The sequence below is a fragment of the Eumetopias jubatus genome, unplaced genomic scaffold, assembly GCF_037043125.1.
Source record: "Eumetopias jubatus isolate StellerSeaLion01/CBP00866 unplaced genomic scaffold, mEumJub1_p1.0 scaffold_1, whole genome shotgun sequence".
NCBI classification, from domain to species: Eukaryota; Metazoa; Chordata; class Mammalia; order Carnivora; family Otariidae; genus Eumetopias; species Eumetopias jubatus.
Window position 1 is genome coordinate 23,010,134 of NW_028274807.1, and position 20,309 is coordinate 23,030,442.

Below are 20,309 nucleotides of genomic sequence, written 5' to 3' on the forward strand. Positions count from 1 at the left end.
TAATTTGATATTCTTTTTGGGCTGTAAACTGAGTATGAGTTTATTACATTGATCATAGGAAAGCAGCTCTGTGTAGGAGTTAAAGTGAGAAAGGTAACAAGCTGACTTGTTGAAGTACCATGATTACTGGAAGGAACTGTGGTTGGTTAATACATGTCCTTTCCTGAGCCACACTGATTTTTTTTATGAGGCAATCAAGAAGAAATCAAAAGAACTAGGTCAAAGACACAGGACTACATAAGTTGTAGACTAAGGATTGAGTTATGTCATCTCTGAATCAGTGTAATTTGATAAAACAAAGATGGAATGATCAGAGTCAATGACTAGTCACTGGGCTTCTCTGATCCTCAGTTTGTTGACATAATAAGATAACAGTATTGATTAGGGTATTAGAATAGATTTCCTCAAATCTCTTTAGCTTTTTCACAGTGACCCCAAACAAGGTAATATAAAGCTAACAGAGTAATGTAAAGTTACTGTGACGGTCACTATAAAATGTCCAACGATTCCCAGATATTTCCCACTTGATACCATCTCATTGTCAAGGGGTTTCAGGAAAAGCAAAAACAAGAACAACAAAGAAAACTTAACTTTCTTTCTCTCCCAAGGTACAAAACTTTTGTAACTATTGAATCAATTGAAAGAAGTTCAAAAATTACAACAAAATACAGATATTATATTACAGTTTTCATTTTGAAATGTATCCAAATATGTTTTAATGGGATACACACACACACACACACACACACACACACACACACACACACACACACATACATTTGGGCTCTTCTGGAATAAGAAAGATTAAGTGTGCCTTAATGAAAATCTTGAAAATGAACTTTTTCTCCTTCGTAATTTCTATACTATTTCATTTTTATCTGGCAATGTAGCCCTTCACTGCATTTATATAAGAAAAATATATATTCATACATAGGCTAGTAATTTTTCACTTTATAAAAACTAATTGAATAATTTCCATATTTGAACCCAGGTCCAGTACTAAAACAAAAAGAGAAATATAATGTTTTATTAAGAGCACTGGACCTGGATGATAATTGTGACTCTTTACATAAATTATTCAATTTCTTTAGGCCTCACTATTCTCCTCTAAAATATGGGAGAAATGATACTTACTTCAGAGGGACTTTGAGGAGTGAATGAAATATTCCACACAGCATGTGACACAGTACACATTAGGAAATAGAACCAAAGTCATCATTTTTATTTCATACCTTGTCTGTGGATGAGCAGAGAACCTTAGGAATTTTCTACAACTTTATTCTCATAGTGCTTAAATGGAATTATAGTAATACATTAACCAAAGAGATTTGAAAAATCTCTTTAAGCATTTACATCTGCCTTTATAAACTTTTGCTAGCAAAGGAAACTACTTAACAATGCTTGCATTATTAAAATTTTTAACTTTATTCCCGTATTCTACTAAGATAGTATCTGATTATTTTGGTCTCCTACTAGTCATTGAAGTTTCTAAGAAGACTCTGGAACTAGTTTACTATGAAAGAAACAGCATTTAGCAGTGTTTCTAAATTATTTTTGCAATATGAGTCTACTGATGATGTATTATTTGTCCCAAAATAGAAGTCACTCAATGATTATATGTTTATTACACTGTGATATTGGATTTGATTAAGTTAGGAATGAAAACACACAACAAGGACAGAGAAGATTTGTACCAGTAATAAAGAAAACACATATAACAAAGCTTTTCCTCAGTTTTCTTTATTACAACAATGGAGACACAGAGGTACAGAAAATAAAATGACATTTAATATACTATGAAACACATGCATAGAATTACACATAGTGCTGGATATTATGTTGGGGGTTTTAAATAAGAAATGATACTGAAGACAATACATTTATAACGTACATTTTTTTTCAAGAAAATAAGCTATGATGAAAACAAACGCAATTAAAATGATCAGAAATAGTCACTTTAAAACACAAGTGTTACACATAAAATAAGTGTAAGATGTGAGATAAGAATATTCTTAAAGAAGTTCATGAATCGTGGAGGTTACTTAAAACAGTAATTTTTAATTGCTTGCATTTAAAAAAAAGATTACCTAGGAGACTTATTTCATAGTGCCCATTTAGTACATGTATAGAATAAAAATAAATATGGTATAATTAAGAAAAAAGATGTTATCTCAATATTATGCAATGCTTGCAAATGTGTAAATTTATATTTTTATTAGTTAAAATGGAATGATAAAGAATAACTTAATTTAACTTGAACACACACAAATAAAGAAACTTGAGCTTATAAAAATACATTCAGTTAGTTCACACTTAAAATGAAATTTGAGTCTACTTGAATCAACCTAGCTTTAAAAATTAGGTAAAATAATAGTCTACCAACAAAGCCATAAGAACATTAGTTGCAGTTCATATCAGCACAGATATAATGATAGAACTCTTGAACATATGTGTTTTCCTTAGCTGTTTCCATTTTTTTTTTTCAATTTAGGCTTTGAAATTAATTAATAGCCATAGAAGAAGGATGGCTGCTACCAGAAAATCTTTATCTGGCTCATTTTATGTAAGATAATAAAACCAAAGGTATTTGGAAAACACAGCATTATTATCACACTCTTATATCTTATTTCAGAACAATTAAATTAAATTTAAGGTTACTGAATTTTTTTGCCTTAGATAAAAATTGAGATGCTGCTTAATATACTATTATAAACTTTAAGTATTTCATCAAGTTTTAAAGTACAATAAATTAAGAAGGATAATACTACAGCTTTATATTTAAAAGTTAGAAAAATGTTAACTCTAAATGTTAACTCTACCAATTTAGATGTTAATACAGAAGAGATCAGGTTAATAGGATGTTAGAAAGATTTTTTTTTTCTTTAGGTCCTAAAATTTACTGTGGTAATACCTTCTGGAGTCTAAGATAAATTATAAAGTATTAACAGTGATTAAATAATTCTCTTTATTTTTATGACATAATCAGCTGGTTTGGAAATGGAATTTTTACCAATTTCAATTCATATTGAAATAATTTCAAGGGCTATTTGTAGAATATTTGCATCTCCAATGGATATTCAATTCATTAGTCTTTCTGAAGGTTTTATGACATATATCCATAGCACAAATGCTAAGACTTTAAGATTTACCAGTGATTAATAGAAAAGGAGTAGAAAAATAAACCCTATTTATTCATGGCCAGAAATTGAGGGGGAGGGAAGAAAGGCTGGAGGGGTTTGAGAGAGAGAGAGATTGAGAGGACAACAGGGCAAGAGAGACAAAGAGGAGGAATAAAAGGGAATGTGAGAGAGAGAGAGAGAGAGAGAATATTAGAAAGAATGAATTGGAAGGAAGGAGAGAAGAAAGGAAGGAAGGAAGGAAGGAAGGAAGGAAGGAAGGAAGGAAGGAAGGAAGGAAGGAAGGAAGAAGGAAGGAAGGAAGGGGGAAGAAAGGAAGGAAGGAAAGAAGGAAGAAGGAAGGAAGGAAGGGGGAAGGAAGGAAGGAAGGAAGGAAGGAAGGAAGGAAGGAAGAAGGAAGGAAGGAAGGAAGGAAGGAAGGAAGGAAGGAAGGAAGGAAGGAAGGGGGAAGGAAGGAAGGAAGGAAGAAGGAAGAAGGAAGGAAGGAAGGAAGGAAGGAAGGAAGGAAGGAAGGAAGAAGGAAGGAGAGAAGGAAGGAAGAAGGAAGGAAGGAAGGAAATAAGCTAATATGAGAGAAAACCTACTTAATTTGTACCTATTCAAAGGTTGTTTAAAGGATACTACATTACACCTCACAGATTTGAGCCATAATAAAATACAGTAAATGACACATTTGGATACAACCTTCCTGATAAGTAAAATTATAGTACATAAGGGCTAAAGAAAATTATAAATAACATTTAATTTAGGTAGTATCGTAACACACTATTTAAAGCTCTTAATGCTGCTAATGTCATAACCAAAAACAAACAGGTAGAAATTTTCAGATAATTTTACATGACTAAAGAGATTTCCTAACTACTTCAAACTTAAAGTATTTTTATAAGTAACATGATCTAACTATTCTTGAAAACTAGACCCGAACATATTAATGATTGTATTGTTGATATAAATATCTATCTTAAATCACTAAAATCATTTGTAATTTTAAAATTTGTTTCCACTCCTAGTGAAGGTATACCATATTAATAAATACAATACTTTTCAGATATCTAACAGAGTTTATCCTGACCCAAAAAAGATTAATTACCTCTTGCACACTCTGTTTTGTTGAATATAACTGAATAATCACAAATCCAAATGTACAAAGTTGAAACTACTGTAGAATTTTCCTTATTTCAGGTTTAAATTAAATATGATAAGTCCCCATTGTTATATGGAAGATATTTGAGTTAAATTATAATGGCTTCCAAATGGACCCAAATTGTATAACCTATGAACTACTGTGCATACTTGTATTTTTAATTCTTAATTTAAAAAAACCTCCTGTATATTTAAATAGTGAAAACTATTTGCAATTAAATTATTTGTGTATGTATTCATTTTATATGTCCAACTGAAATTATATACATAAACTGTTAATCCAATGTCTAGAATATATTTATTTATTTGTTTGTTTAATTTTTTGAAACACTTAAGATACTTTAGGCTAAGGAAAAAAGGGAAAGAAATTAAAAAAAAATAAGCCATAAGACATTTTAATCTTGTCCATGTCTACCACGAATGAATGCATATATGTTCATTTGTTTCATGTTTTTGGAAATGGTATGAGTGTAGCATTTATAAAATGTTGTTATTCCCAATGACTAATATGAGGAGAGAGGATGAAAAATGGCAATTGACCTACAATTCTCCTTTCCAAAAAGAAATTTCCTAGAAAAGAATTCACTGCTACTTCCTAGGCATACTCTGTTAGCACATCTGGTATATGGTATTGGTGAGCCTTATAGTGATCTGATGAATAATTATGGAGTTTTGTTTGGAGAGGAGAAACCAGTAACACTAAATAATAAAAGGAGAAAAGAAGACAAACCAGGCAAAAATGGGGAGGGGATATAAAAGGAGATATCCATGTTTATAGAAGAAATTAATCCTGATCTCCACATGCAGATGAAGTAATCATCCACAAGGAAATCAGCCTAACTTAATAATGGTAGGCGATGCTTAACACAAACTTCTGGAATGATTTAACATTTGGAGATATGATATACACATCAGTAGACATAGACATATTACCTGTAATGATTAAAACTCACCTTAACACACAACTTCATATTTTATACATTTGAGACGCAGGATTTTATTTAAGAATTTATTGAATGAAAAAAGTCATTGGATGATATCAGGGAGAGACTTAAAATAAGTTGAATTTTTATGTTTTGCTTACCAACAATCACATTCGTTTAGACCTATAGGTAGATACTGATTAGACTAAAGAGCACTGTCAGATTACAGGGTTGCATATAACAAAACTAAAACTCAGGTAATAAAAAAGATAATTTAGCAACACTTACATATTCCTAAGATTTTTTTTTAATCTGAGAAGGTAATTTACAATCTCTAAGCCCTCATTTATTGAAATGTTATAGTTGTACTGTTCAGAGTTTTGTGCTTTCCTATTTCTTGTAGAAATAAACCAAAGCACAGAACCTGTATTTTAAGATGTCTGAGGATTTATTTTGAAGAATTTATGCATTTCTCAGAACTGCAAAATAATTGTCCTAAGCATAAACATTTGGCCAAATGATAGATTGCTTTTTAATTTCAGGATTAAAAACTTGATCTGTACTTAGGTGTTTATAAAAACTAAATGAAGAATTTATTAAATGTAAATAATTCTGTGAGACAATAAAATTTTAATTTTAAATTATTTTCTCAACTGTCAAAATATCACTTTATGTACCATGTAAACCTGAATTTGAGTATTCTTCATATCACTGTTGGTGACCTTGAGTCATAGAATATTAAATTTAAAAATATCAACTATGTTATCTTATGAAATACATATTCCACGTTCTCCACAAAAGTATTTTGCTATCATATACTACGTCAAAATAATTTCTACATGAGTCTTGTGGAAGCATTTGTCTTATTGGAAAAATCCAGTCAGGTTATAGTCAACAGGGAAAACTGTTCCTGGAAGAGTTATTGGAACTTTTTCTTTCCCAGCACTTTCTAAATATTAGTAACCAACAAGTGTACATACCTTCTCCAAATACAGATATCCTGGAATATAATATGCACTTATAATTAGTTCTTTAATAAAAAAAAATGGTTATGGTGATTTTATTTTATTTTTATTTTATTTTATTTTATTTCTTTCTTTGAGAGAGAGAACACAGTGGGGAGTGAGGAGAAGGAGAAGCAGGCTCCCCACTGAGCAAGGTGCCTGATGTGGAGCGCAATCCCAGGACCCCAGGATTTATGAACTGAGCTGGAGGGAGATGCTTAACCGACTGAGCCACCCAGGTGCCCCTGCTACGGTGATTTTAAAAACAGAACATTCGCCATAAGCAGGTTAGATTTCCGTACTGCATAAATTTGGAAATCCCTTTGTCTCAGCAGAAGGAAAGAGAAGGAACTAGAAGTGTGCTTAATCTGTGGATGGGTTACTTCTGCATTCTAAAGGTCCACTGCTAGATCAGAAGAAAGGACAGCAGTGCAGAGTTTAGAAAAGATAAAGACAGACTGCTAAAGAAAAGTCTAGCATTAGATCTTACTTAATAGGATCCTGTAGCTAATTAAAAGAAACATAGTAAGAGAATACTTTCACGCAGCAAAACAGTTTTTGATGAGTGACTCTCAAAGCCTCGTATCTAGTAATTTGATTTACCATGTAAGTATGGTCACCCTAGTGATATATGTAAATCTGACTGCTTTCTAATTGTCCTGAATGAGTATTAAGAATCATTTGCTAGAGTGTGGTTGGGAGTGAAAAGTACAAAACACTTTTCTCATTTTATAATGAATGAAAATGTCAAAACTGAAATCATTACTCATGATACTCCCTCAAATCCAGCTTCCTCTGAAAAATGGAATGTAGTAACACCTCCTTCTCCTCTCAATTTCATCATCTCTCAAAAGTAGCTAACAATAGCATCAGTCCATATCCGGTGAACAGGATGCAACTTTTTAAACACATTTTAACTTTATTATTTATTTTGGGACAATTGCAGAGAGATATTTTCAACTTAATGAAAAATGGATATTTCAATATTGGTGTTCAAATTTAAAAGAAGAAACTTTTTCACTTTTATTCCTTATGACATTTTAGGTCAGTAAAAGGAAAATAGGTCACACAATAAGGATACACATCTAATATAATAAAAGTTATCAGGTTTACGTTTTATATAAATGGTAAACACTATGAAATTTTATAAATGTCCATAAAATTAGAAACTTACATTTAAAAGAGTATAACAATTAAAACCAATATAAAAGATCCACAATTCTACATAATAAAATTACTCTTTATACAATGTATGGCCGTGGATATTGAATTATATTTGCAAAATAATCAAATGAAAGACTAGATGCAGCAAATGCTTACGTTCCAAGTGACATGATATTTAACAAGGTCAACCTCAGAAATTAAAGGAAACTTTAGAATGAAGCAAATTATGCAGTGAACTTATCCTGGAAGAAACAATCCTGATTCACTTTCTTTCAGTGATTTTCTGACAAATTATCTACTTTAAAGGTTGACAATTTGGGGAAGGGAAAATAGGCTAATTGTTCATGGGTGAAGATACATGCATAATTAGTTGGACCATAGAAAATCTTTTATCATAATTTCAGATTAGCCTTGTAAATTTGCAGGGCATAAAAGGAAGTATCATAAAACAACAACATTAAAACATCCAAGACAAACTTATGGCTATAATGAAAGAAAACCCAGCAGCATTCAGCTGCCATGACTGGCTTCCATTTTCGCCTTTATTCGCTTCACAGCACTTATCTGTGTGACGGAAATTGTTTTTGAAAATAGAATAAGAATAAAATAAGGAAAAAAAGAGTAGGGTTACAAACATGAAAATAAAGAAAAAGAAAAAAAGTGACAGTAGGAAAGAAAAAAAAGAGAAAATAATTAATGCAAGATTTACACAAAGCCATTACAAATTACCTACAAAAAAATTACTTTGATACAAGACAAAGAATGGCTAAAATCTGTACAGAACATTTCGAAATAGTTGTCACATATTAAAATCATAGCTGAGCCTCAATATTAATATTCAGTATTAATTAATGTTTATTTCACATAAATCAGACAGAAGTTCTGTCATTGATTCTTTAAATGTAAGCATCTTAATTATTCTCGAATGAAGATACATTTTATAAGTGAGAAGGCACCTGCTGTTTCACTGTGCTACTGGTAAATTCACTTTGCTACTGTAAATATGAGCTCATCATATTCTGCAATGTTTACTGATAGTACTTTTCGCTGCCATCATAGAAGAAATATTTGATAAAAGTAGTTATATTTTTAATAGTGAATAAGCTACCAAGAAATATCAGTGAAAATTACCTATTCACACAATGAAAATTTGCCATAAGAATAGAAGCAAGGAGCCCTGACTGACCAAAGACAAACTCTAGACATATGTCATTGTACCTCTTTAAAAATAACTGAGAACAAAAGGACATGAAAATATAGGTTTACTTTTTCATTATGTGCTAAATTCAAAGAAATACTGTTTTGGTTGTAGTATTAACATTTAGCTTTGACTGAGATTTCCAGATAGTTAAAATGAAGTTCTTTCCAATTATCTTTAATAATTGGAACTTCAATTTCACTGTTGTTTTAAAATTTCTCTTATTCATATTCTGAACAGATCATAAATTTAACTTTAAGAAGACATTTTAGTATTTGCCATGCACTTGAATATGTTGTTTTCTTTATTTATGTTGAGTTATTCAGAACTGTAAGTAAGGGTATACTAGTATTGCTTGGAACTAGATGGAGTGATATCAAAATTGTTTTACTCTACATTCATTAGAAATATAATCAAAACAACCATGAAAATATAAAAGGAAAAAAACCTGAAAATTTTTAACAACATATTTAGTGGTGGTGATTTATATAATTTCTTTTTTAGCTTCTTAAATTTGAGGAACTCTTAGCAATGTATTACGTGCTTGAATTCAGATGGTAGAATCGTTTTATCATCAGATCTTAACAATGTATGAATGCAATTATTTGTCACCAAATTATATTAATAGTGTTAAAATTAGACATGTGTTCAATTCACTGTAACAAAAGCAGAAAAAGGAAGCAATTACTAAAAGAAAAAAAAGACCCCCTCTTTTTTTTTGTTAAAACAGTATTAAACCTGTCATAAACCAAAAGAAATGGTGGGAAATGCTTTTCAAAATAAATTTATTTATCACCAAGGATTGTTTAAAACATTAGATTATATTCAATCCACCAAAGTAGTAGTATTTTTAGCCATAGAGATGACAGAACGAATCCATAAATGTCATTTTATCAGACTCTCATTCCATAGATTTGTAATCATTTTATAAGAATTAATTTGTCATAACTATTCAATATTCTCACTGTTTATAAATAAAATGAGATGGCATTATGCTGTATAAATATTCCAAAAGGGAACAGGATTGTGATTTTTGCACTCTAGTTCTATGTAAATCAAGAAACACATCTTTCAAAGTAAACACATGTTTAATAAATGGAAATGAGAAAATATTATTCATCACAAAGTACTTTTTAAATTAGAATAATAAACTATGCAGAAGTGTGGAATCCACTAATATACATACATAGAAAAGCCATTATTGTCAATGTAACATATATATGAATTTAAGGTGAGCATATTGTTAAAAAAATAGTTCCTCAGTCCAACAAATACATGTACTCTATATTTAGTCTGTGGCTTACAAAAAGTTAAATATATTGAATGCACATAAGCAATGACTTTTTAAATTCAAAAGTCTATAAACTTATTTAGAAAGTTTACAACACATACTACCAAAAATGGATTAAAACTAAATTAACTTGTAAAGTTCACATCTTCTAAAACTGGAATAAAAAGACTTAAGGTCAAAAAAAAAAAAAGACTTAAGGTCTGCTAGTTTATTATAGATAACTTATTTCAGATATGAGTTTGAATTTATAATATTTACTTTAAAATGGAATAAGAAATCATACAGCTACCAGGGTAATTTTGATGAAGGCATATGCAGATCATTTTCCTTATTTAACCAATACATAATTTTAACTCTGTAGGATATTGTGGGCATAAAGGCTCCCAAATTCACCATCACCCATTACAGCCTTTAAAATTGCCCCAAAAAACCTTCTAGAGCTAAGCTGAACAATTCTTAAGCTATAAAGGCATGTCATTAATGAGGCTTTCCATGAGGCTTTAGCAGTCAGTGGATTCAGGATTCAAGTCGGTGGCTACAGTTAAACATTATTTTGTGGCATTTTTATAGATAAATTAATCTTCCCTTCTCTCCCCTTTTCCAAGAGGCTGCTATCGCTTTGTATCAGCTGCATAGTTTAGAGGGGGAGGAATTCGTTCTCCTACCTTCTCAGATAGCTTTTTCTGACTTCTCCTTGACTGCATGATCTGCCTCATCAGCTGTGAAACACACTCCAGCATTTTTCATCCTAAAAGTCCTTCTGACACTGTTTCTTTTTTTTTTTTAAATCTCTGCTCGCCTTCATAGCAAACCTTCTTAAAAGCATTAAATAAACATGGACTCTAAACCTCCTAACCTCACATAATTTCTCTCACAGCCACTTCAGTGAAGTTGTATGTATGAAGGACACTTCACATCTCTTTAGATTGAGTTCCGTTGACCTCTTGGCAGCATCTGAAGTGGCAAATGAGATTTATAGCTTTTCTTCTTGAAAGATGACTCTGTCTTAACTTCCAAGATACTACAATCTTCTGTTTTTCCAGGAACTCTACAACATCTTAATCTCATGGGGGGTGGGGGGTTGCTGTGGTTTTCTCTTCCCGTATAATAGTTCCTTGGGACTCAGTTCTTTATCCTCTACTCAGTTACCCAAAAAGTACTCCTTGAACATCTATGCTGTGCCAGGCATGCTTCTAGGTACCAGGGAGATATCTATTGAGTATTTCAGACTCTTTTTCATGGAACTTGGGCATTACTCATTGTGTAATTTTATCCTCACCCAGGCTTCAGATACCATCCACCTGTTAATGTTAACATCATAATGTATGTTTCCAATCTATGACATCTTCTCATCTTTATATGCACACATATAACTACTACTTGACATTTCAGACTTAAGGATCACCAAACCGATCTTATGTTTGATCCTATTCTGCACATTCTGCTCCTCAAATTCTTCATCCTGAGAGATGATGCCAACAGTGTTCCAACTATCCAAGCAAAGAAACTCAAAAGTCATCAATATCTACTTAATTCAATCTGTTACACATGTAAGGTTAACCTACATCTACACTGTGTCCAGAATTTATTCATGGTTTTCTTTTTCCACTGCTATCACTTTTTTGTCAAGCGCTCCTGTTCATCTATCTCTTCCTTTTACCCATATGAGCAAGATTAATCTGTCTGTGATGCCTATCTATTCATATAACGTCCCTGCTTCAAATGATTCCTTATTGCTTCTAGGACCTCTTTTAAGATTATTTATGTAATTTTCAGAAGATCTTGGATTATCTGGGTCGCAGATCCCTCTTTATCCTTATTTTTGTTCATACACCTCCAGGTTCTCTTCAGCCATGTTTTATCTAGTTCCTAAAGCAGATCAAAAAAAATTTTTTTCTCTCTCTCTCAGAGGCTTCTTCTATATACGAACTTTCCCTGGAAGACTCATTTCCTTTATTGTTTTGGAAAGGCACTTTCTAAAGGAACCCTTCCCTAACCCCTACCCTCTCACCACAAGTTAGGTACAAGTGCCAAACCCCTTCATGGCAGCATACAGCCTCAGCATATCTCTTAGTTGTAATTATTTGGTGGTTATTCTAACCCTAGGTTTTATGTCTACCTTCCCTACTAGATAATATTACTAGCATATAATGATGCAAGCACGGTTACTAATAAAGGTAGAATTCACTAGTGCGCTTGAATACCGATGTTGAGTGTCCTGCAATGTTGTGAGCCTCCTTGAAATCTTAGTTATAATTTTTTCTGGGCTACATCTGTGGTTGTTTCTGACTCATTGTGTGATTGATTCTATCTTTCCAAAATCGACTGGTTTGATCAGTCATGGATGGGCTCATCATTATCTTTGACCGCAATTTTCCTGAAAGTAAAGGACCAGCCTCCATGTGTTTGGTAGAGAAGTCTTCTTTGCGAAAGATTTTCTGGTTTCAACAGAAATTTTTCATGTTGACTTTTGACACTTCACTCTTACCTTCCATCCCCTCCCTCTGTTCATTCTCTCTCCATTGCTTCAACCACCAAAGTTGTCAGAGTGTATTTACAAGTTAACTGATACCCCATGGCAAGAACAATTTGAGAAATCTTGAGTAAGACATGTCATGATAATCATGATTAGAACTCAGAATTTACAATTCCTTCTATAAAATTATGTTTTCAATATTAAGAAAAAATCCAGAGGAGCTATAAAAAGATGATTATCATATTTATTGCCAGCCTAAGAAAGCAGATAGTTTTGCTTACCTTTAATAATGTTTGGCTTTGGTGGCATGCTGAACTCATAGACTGTCGGTTCTGAATATCCCAATCTATTGGCAGCTGTAATTTGAACTTCATACCCCATTGTCCACTGTAGATGCTCCAAAATAATGTGGTCTTTATTTCCCTGCACTTTTTTCTCTAGCCACTGATCTTCTTTATCTTTCTGTAGAGGCAATCAAATATATTTTGTAAATACACTGAAGTTGGGAATTTTTAAAAATATAATTTATCTTCAGGTAGAAAAAGTATGTTTATTAATTTCAAGAAAGGATATTTTATCATCCACAGGGATAAAGAAAGTTGCTTTACCAATGTAGTCATTTCTAAGAATTGTCCATAAGAATGTAATGTTTTTTAAATTTTAGCAAAAGAATGATTTCATAATTAATTTTTGATAATTCAGTGGCTGATAATTTAGCCTCATTAAGAATTTATTTTTATTTCACAGATATCATTTTGCTGTTTGGCCATTTTTTGATTATTAATAGTCATGTGGACAGAAAAAATGAAACATAATTTACAGAAAACGCTTAGTATGTCCATTAAAATAATTGCCAGAGACTATTGTTTAAGGTTTGAGGTGGGGGGAAGGGGAGATAAGATGTCTTGCAAATAGAGGCTGGATAATTTTTACAGATTTAAATTACCATGAGTATTTTTATTACTCTGATGTTTTAGACTCATAATAAAACAACATATAAGAAAAAATATTACCTGTTAAAAATGTTCTTAGCATCAGAAAATAAAATGTGTTATGCTATCCTTGAACATCTACACTTAAATCCTGATTCTCTTTCTAAAATAAATGCTTTAGATCATATATTTGAATTAACTTTTATTTGAAAAATATACTATAATTAAAATTAACAAAGAACAATAAATTTATACAAATTAATGACGCAAACTATCCTAAACAATGTGAACATTTGGCTGTGCCATGTTAACCATTTAACCACTGGTGCATTCCTTAACCTCTTTGCCTCGTTTCTCTCATGTCTATTACAGAAATGATAGCAATAGCTGCATCTGTCAGCTTTTATGAGGCAGCAATGAGGAAAACCAAGTACTCTGGGTAGTCCAGGGCCTTAGGAATCCTAAGCACTTAACAAATGACAACTATTATTAAGGAGAGCCTATTTCCATAATAACTATATGAAAATAAAATAATATTTTTCTGGAATGACACAATTGCAAATCTCAATTTCCCAGAGATATAATTATAAGTAAATTAGAGCCTGGCAGGATAGATGGATAGATAGATGACAGAGAGATCAATCCTTTTTAACCTCAGAGCTCAGCCCAGTATTACCTTATGTTGAGTCAATATTTTACAATGTTTCTTTGACTATAAAGCATAACAATGTTTTCAGCATTTATGGTGAAAATTTAGGATTTATTCTCTGAGATTTAATTGTGGATGTTAAAGGCATGATTGCATTAAATTGATGATACTATAAACATGAAGTGTCCATTAAAAGGAGACAAGAAGACATTACTGTTTTGATACCATACTATTACTCTATTTTCCTACTTAATTATTTTTGGTTACATAGAATTTTTATTACAGAGGTATCAGTTAGCCTGTTTTGATATTTCATCTAAAACTAAAACATAGGGGGGCGCCTGGGTGGCTCAGTTGGTTAAGCGACTGCTTTTGGCTCAGGTCATGATCCTGGAGTCCCGGGATCGAGTCCCGCATCGGGCTCCCTGCTCGGCAGGGAGTCTGCTTCTCCCTCTGACCCTCCTCCCTCTCGTGCTCTCAATCTCTCATTCTCTCTCTCTCAAATAAATAAATAAAATCTTTAAAAAAATAGAAATAAAAAAATAAAACTAAAACATATTAGCACCCTTAATGCTATGAAGCCATGGGTTTTGGAAAAGCACTTAAAGTTATCATATAAACAAGAGATATTTCCTTTGCATTTTGAACTTATAAATCGATTAAGTTTATAAATTGTTGTCCAGTACTATTTAAGGTATTATGAGGTGTACTCAAAGGCCATTGGAAAACCGCATAGTTTGGGCCAGAATGCTTGTAACTTGCCTACATCACTAAATGATTATTAAGTCTAAGAAAGGAAGTGAGGAGCACTTTTGAAATGCTTGGGACAGCTGTACCGAACAGCCATGATTTTCCCAACACCTTCCTTCATCATCGATTCATCCATCAATTATTCATTCCACCTTTATTGGGTAGAGGGGCTGTTCTAGAACTCTGAACACAATAGTGAACAGGACATGTACAATACGCTCATCTTGGAGTTTACACCAGCCCAGAAGAAAGACATGAGCTCTTTGAAAAATGAAGAATGCTCTGGGAGCATAAAACAGGGAAACTTAGGAGAGTCCGGGGCCTCAGAAGGTCTCTGGGGAAGTGATGTCACCCTCATTGGAAATAATCAACTCCAGTGCCATTTTTCATTTTTCCTGACTTAGTAAATGAAAAAGTGTGATTCTTCCACGGAGGTTTAGATCCAAAAGTAAGCACAATGACTGAAAATCTCAGAAAGGTGTACCAACACTGGGAGACAGAAAGATACACGCTATGGTCTTATTGTTTTCAGTAAATGTAACAACACTATAGGTATTGACAAAAAAATTAAAGCTTAAAAATATTTATTCAAAAACAATCTTAGATGATATATTAAATGTATATATGTATATGTATGTGTATATGTAGGTTTTATTGTGTCTATATGTGTATATGTGTTTAGGCACATACACACATATATAGACACAATATATACACATATACAGACACAATAAAATCTATATAACATAAATATCTGATATGTTCGATACTGTGTTTACACATATGGCCCTCTACAGGAAGGAGGGGGTAAGAAGCAGGAGAATTGAAAGATTAGATAAAGACAAAGGGTACATGAAGCAGTAAAGAGTTGCCCCTATGGCCTTCCTTCTATCCCAGTAATTCCAGAAGTCCTAAGCAACTGTGAAGTGCTTGATGAGAAAGAATACCTTGGTGAAAATCCAGAGTTGAGTTTTGCTTTGGATCTGAGTGGAGATATGGGCGAAAGAGCCAGAAAATGAACCAACAGCTGAGATCTGGATTACCCCAGGACAAAATTTATTCTTCAGAGTGAAGGAGAGATTTCATATCCTTCACATAATCCTCCAAAAATACTATTTCTGGGAACTGAGCATTTGAAGTGAAACTTCCTGACAAGCACAAGACATGTAGATAGTCTCTTCTGAATTACCCATCATTTAACTCTTAATTGTTGAAGCTCTTAACATGATAAATTAAAAGCCCCTCCATCATTTTAGATAGTTGGACTGATGGCATAAGGAACCAAAGGGACTTCTAATATTTCCCCCCATTTAGTCAATTTCATTTTTCCATTCGACATTAGACAAGGAGGCTTTTTAATCCCTTAATTGCTATTCTTAGGGAATAGGAAAAAAAAATTAAAGTGGGTGTTACCAAATACTCCCCTAGGTATCAAAATCTCAATTATGCATCTGTAGAGTGCCTAATTTACAGAATTTGAATGCCTAGGGAACGATTTAAGATAATCTGGTTGCAAAATGTTCCCCTAGGTAACTTAATGAGATGATTTGCTGAATAGGGCTATTATTAATAAGCCAATTAAATGTTGAAGGGCAGCTACTAAAAGAAAAATGGCCATTTTGCTTTGATATAGCTCTTCTTAAGCAATCCTTTTTCTCAGAAAATAGATAACAGGGCCAAATGACAGTTAAGAGCTCTCCTTAACAGTTATTTTAAAATCATAATACCAGCATATGAGGAAATATTTGCTATCATCATATAGGGAGGAGAGCTAAGAGATGAAAGGAGTGTTGGTTTTCTTATTTGTAGAGGACTCCTTGACTGCTTTTATTTATAAGAAGTAATTCACTAATCCTTTTTGAAGTTTCAGGGAATATATGTTCAACATCATCTTAAATACGGCTCCATTTATTACTCTGAATATCAGAGAGGTGATTTAGCAATCGCATACACACACACACACTCTCTCTCTCTCTCTCCCTCTCTCTCACACACACACTCATACACTCCACTGTGATTTCAAAAGATGTAAGATTTGGAGGATTTTAGTAAAGTTTCAAATTCTAATTTTTTTCTTTTTAATTGAAGTATAGTTGACTCAAATTCTGATTTCTTTTTTTCTATTATCATAACTGATTCAAATTGCCTTTGTTCCATATCCTGAGGCTTGGTAAAATTTTGTAAACTGGATCCTACTTAATTTTTCCTAGGCTCCATCACTCACATATCTCTTTGGGAAAAGTAAAATCTAATTTTTCCTATCCATCACCTTCTGTGTTCTCACAACCCATAAAAATTCACCCAGTACAAGTGTTTTTACTCTTGCATTCATTATTTCTTAGATTTATTAATCTAATTATAGAATTATATATATAATTGCTCAACACACTCATTTATTCATTGATTCTTAGATGTGTTTATCCAGACAACAAATAGTATTTTTGAAGATATCAATACCAGAATGAATAATCATCCTCTTCACTAGTGCAAAGAAAATTATCAGAAAGCTTAGGACTCTTTAATGTCCATAGTTATTATTTGAAAATGCTTCAAAACTTATACTGATGGCTTTAAATAAATTTCAGTGCACCCACCTAAACATAGGTAAATCAGAAAATAAGTTATTATTATTAATAATTAATTAGAAAATAAGTTATCTCAACAACAAGAACTCAATTTTACATATGTATTATTTTAAGACCCTTTTTAAAATTATCTTTTCTTTTCCTATGGCCATTAAGATACAGCCTTCTAGACTCCAAATAGCTTAAGAAGATCAATTAAGACTCAGAAATGTATGCTAGAGCACTGTTGCTAGTCCCTAAAGTACTTTCTTTACAATTGATTTTAAGCAGCTAATTTTTTTTTTTTTTAGTCCTTCTTAGCTCAGGAAACTTATTTAATGTGCCAACACTAAATGATAGTTATGATCCCACAGCTATCATCAAATTAGGGAGAAAGCGGTGAAAAACTCATGGAAGCATGTAAAAAGACTATTTATTAAATTATATGGAATTACATTGACTCTACAACACAAAGTAGATGTAAAATATTCTGTACATAAAATAATTTCTTTCATTTTTCCATATACATTATGAAATTAATAAGCTTGTCTTTATTCTCCAAATACATGGTTTAATCCTACTGATTTATTGTTAGAGACATTAATTTTCACAAAGAATGCATAGAGACATCTATTCTTTTACTACTCTAGTTCTGTTCTCATAAATTCTGTCTTCTTAATGTGTAACTGAACAAAGTCAGGTGCTCTATATGTGTTTCCTGATCTATATTAAGTTACACATTCTCTATATTAGGATATGATTTGTTTTTCCTCATCCTGGTGAAATTCAGGCTTAATACTTAGATTCAATGTCTGCTAGCAATCAACACTCACATAGGGAATATATTATCTCAATTCTGTTGTTCCTAGATGGTAAAACATACAGTCTCATGCACATGGAGAGTTGAAAGATAGGGTCAAAGAAGCAATCAAGTTTAAAATCCTTATGATGTTGCTTACTTTCTGAATTCCCCTATTTCCTTTCCATAGAGGTTATACGATTAAAAAATGCATCACATATCGCTAAATAATTTTTCAAGTTATTCAATTGTACTTTACTCCACTATGGAATTCATGCAGTTTGAGCAACTAATAGATGAAGTGGCTTAAAATCACATAAAGAGAACAGATGATTAAAAACCTTTTTGAAATTGTAACTATTTCAATACAAGTACAAATATCAAAGCAAAGACTGCCATAAAACAGCCTCCAAATCTTAAAATCCAAATTTTATTTATTTTTTCCCAAGTTTGACTCTTTTATTATGTGCAGTTGGACACTGTATAGTACATCATTGGTTTCTGATGTAGTGTTCAATGATTATTAGTCGCATATAACACCCAGCGCTTATCACAACACTTGTCCTCCTCATTACCCATCACCTGGCTATGCCATCCAAATTTTTAAACATGAAGAACTAATCTGTTGAGAAATAAAATGTGGAGAAAATTATTCCTTCCCAAGATCTGCTCTTGTTTGACCACATTCATAGAATTTACATTGAATCATGGAATTTCCTATTAACCCTGTAAAGCATGATGTTTGTAGGATGAAGAGGGCAGAGAAGGAAGGGAAAGAAAAAAGAATAGAAATACAGAGATTATTTCAATGTGTTGAAGTAGAAGGCATACCATAAACGATAGGTAAAGATAAAGTGGGTCAGAATGGCTGTACTTGGGACGCACAGAGCTAGCCAACTGAAGTGAGATGAGAGAGTCGAGGGGTTGGTATAATCTCCACAGGCAGATTTTAATTCAACACTTACTGCAGCAAAACTGTTTTGATTTTAAAGTCTTATGTTCTGATATCTGTTCCCCATGCCCACCAAATCACCCACATTCTGTAAGGTTTAGTTTTCCCATTAAAAAGTACCTATTTTTTTAGTATAGTTGACACACAATGTTACATTAGTTTCAGGTGTACAACATAGTGATTCAACCAGTTTATACATTATGCTGTGCTCACCACCAGTGTAGCACCATCTTTCTAAATACATCACATCTCTATTTCAATATCATTGACTATATTCCTAATGCTCTTTTATACCAGTGACTTATTCATTCCATAACTGTGTCTCCAACTCCCCTTCAAACCAATGTTTGATTAATGGTTTATATTTATATCTATAGGGTCCAAGAGGGAGAAATGCCTTCCTTGAAGTACAAAGGGTGGAGAGGAATTGCTTTTATAAATCTTGCCATAGGAGCCTAAAATTCAGCTACTAAAACAGTGTTCCATCCCAAAATGCTATTAAGTCTGAGAGCAGGAACACAGTAATTGATTATCAGTCAATTGTATCTATGTTTTAATTATGCAACAATTATTTTCATTATCATATTTTAAAAAGACAAATCCTCTAGCACCTTTTCAAGTTAGAAAGGCCTGGGGATTGGAAATGAAGAGGAGGGATATGGCAAGACAGAAGGAAGATGGACTTGAGAAGGGACTAAAACTTTCTTTTACTGGTAGGGGAAATATAGATGTTGAATAAATAGATGAAAATAGGGCACCTCTATTATTAGTTTGGCGGGGGAGAAAAGGGAAAAAATGGAAGATACAAATTTACTGAAAATAAAACTTTGTACAAATTTTAACCTAAGACTAAGCCATATCAACTACATAAAAAATTAAAATATTTTCATCATCTTTATGGAAATTTGAATTACTCCAATTTTTCTGTTATTATACTTAACACTTTAACTTATTTGTATTCATATATGTTTCACACAAAACTTCTCATAGACATTAATTCTAACTTATGTTAAATCAAAATAAATTTGGTCAGCATTTTAAATGATCATTTATATTATTGATCAATTAAAATAAATAATAAAATAGACAATAAAATGATAAAATGAATAAATTATTATAATATATATAATTTCCCTTTGAATATCTAAAATGCCATTTTTTTTTCCCATTTTGTGAATCTAATTGGCTCTAAACAGATGCAGTGCTACTCTAGGGAACATTTTTGGCTTCAATTATGACCAGGGACACAACTGGCTATATAGTGAGTGAGGGCAGGGATGCTAAACATTCTGTAATATGGGGGTAGATTTCTGGATGGCTCACTATT

General features: G+C 32.3%; 1 protein-coding gene across 1 annotated transcript in view; it reads right to left on the minus strand.

Moving 5' to 3' along the window:
- NCAM2 (neural cell adhesion molecule 2) overlaps positions 1-20,309 on the minus strand; it is a 515,660-nt gene that overhangs the window by 27,490 nt on the left and 467,861 nt on the right. The window contains exon 15 of the mRNA XM_028115862.2: positions 12,618-12,798. Within this exon, the coding sequence (XP_027971663.1) occupies positions 12,618-12,798 (181 nt within the window). The remainder of the gene's footprint in view (positions 1-12,617; positions 12,799-20,309) is intronic.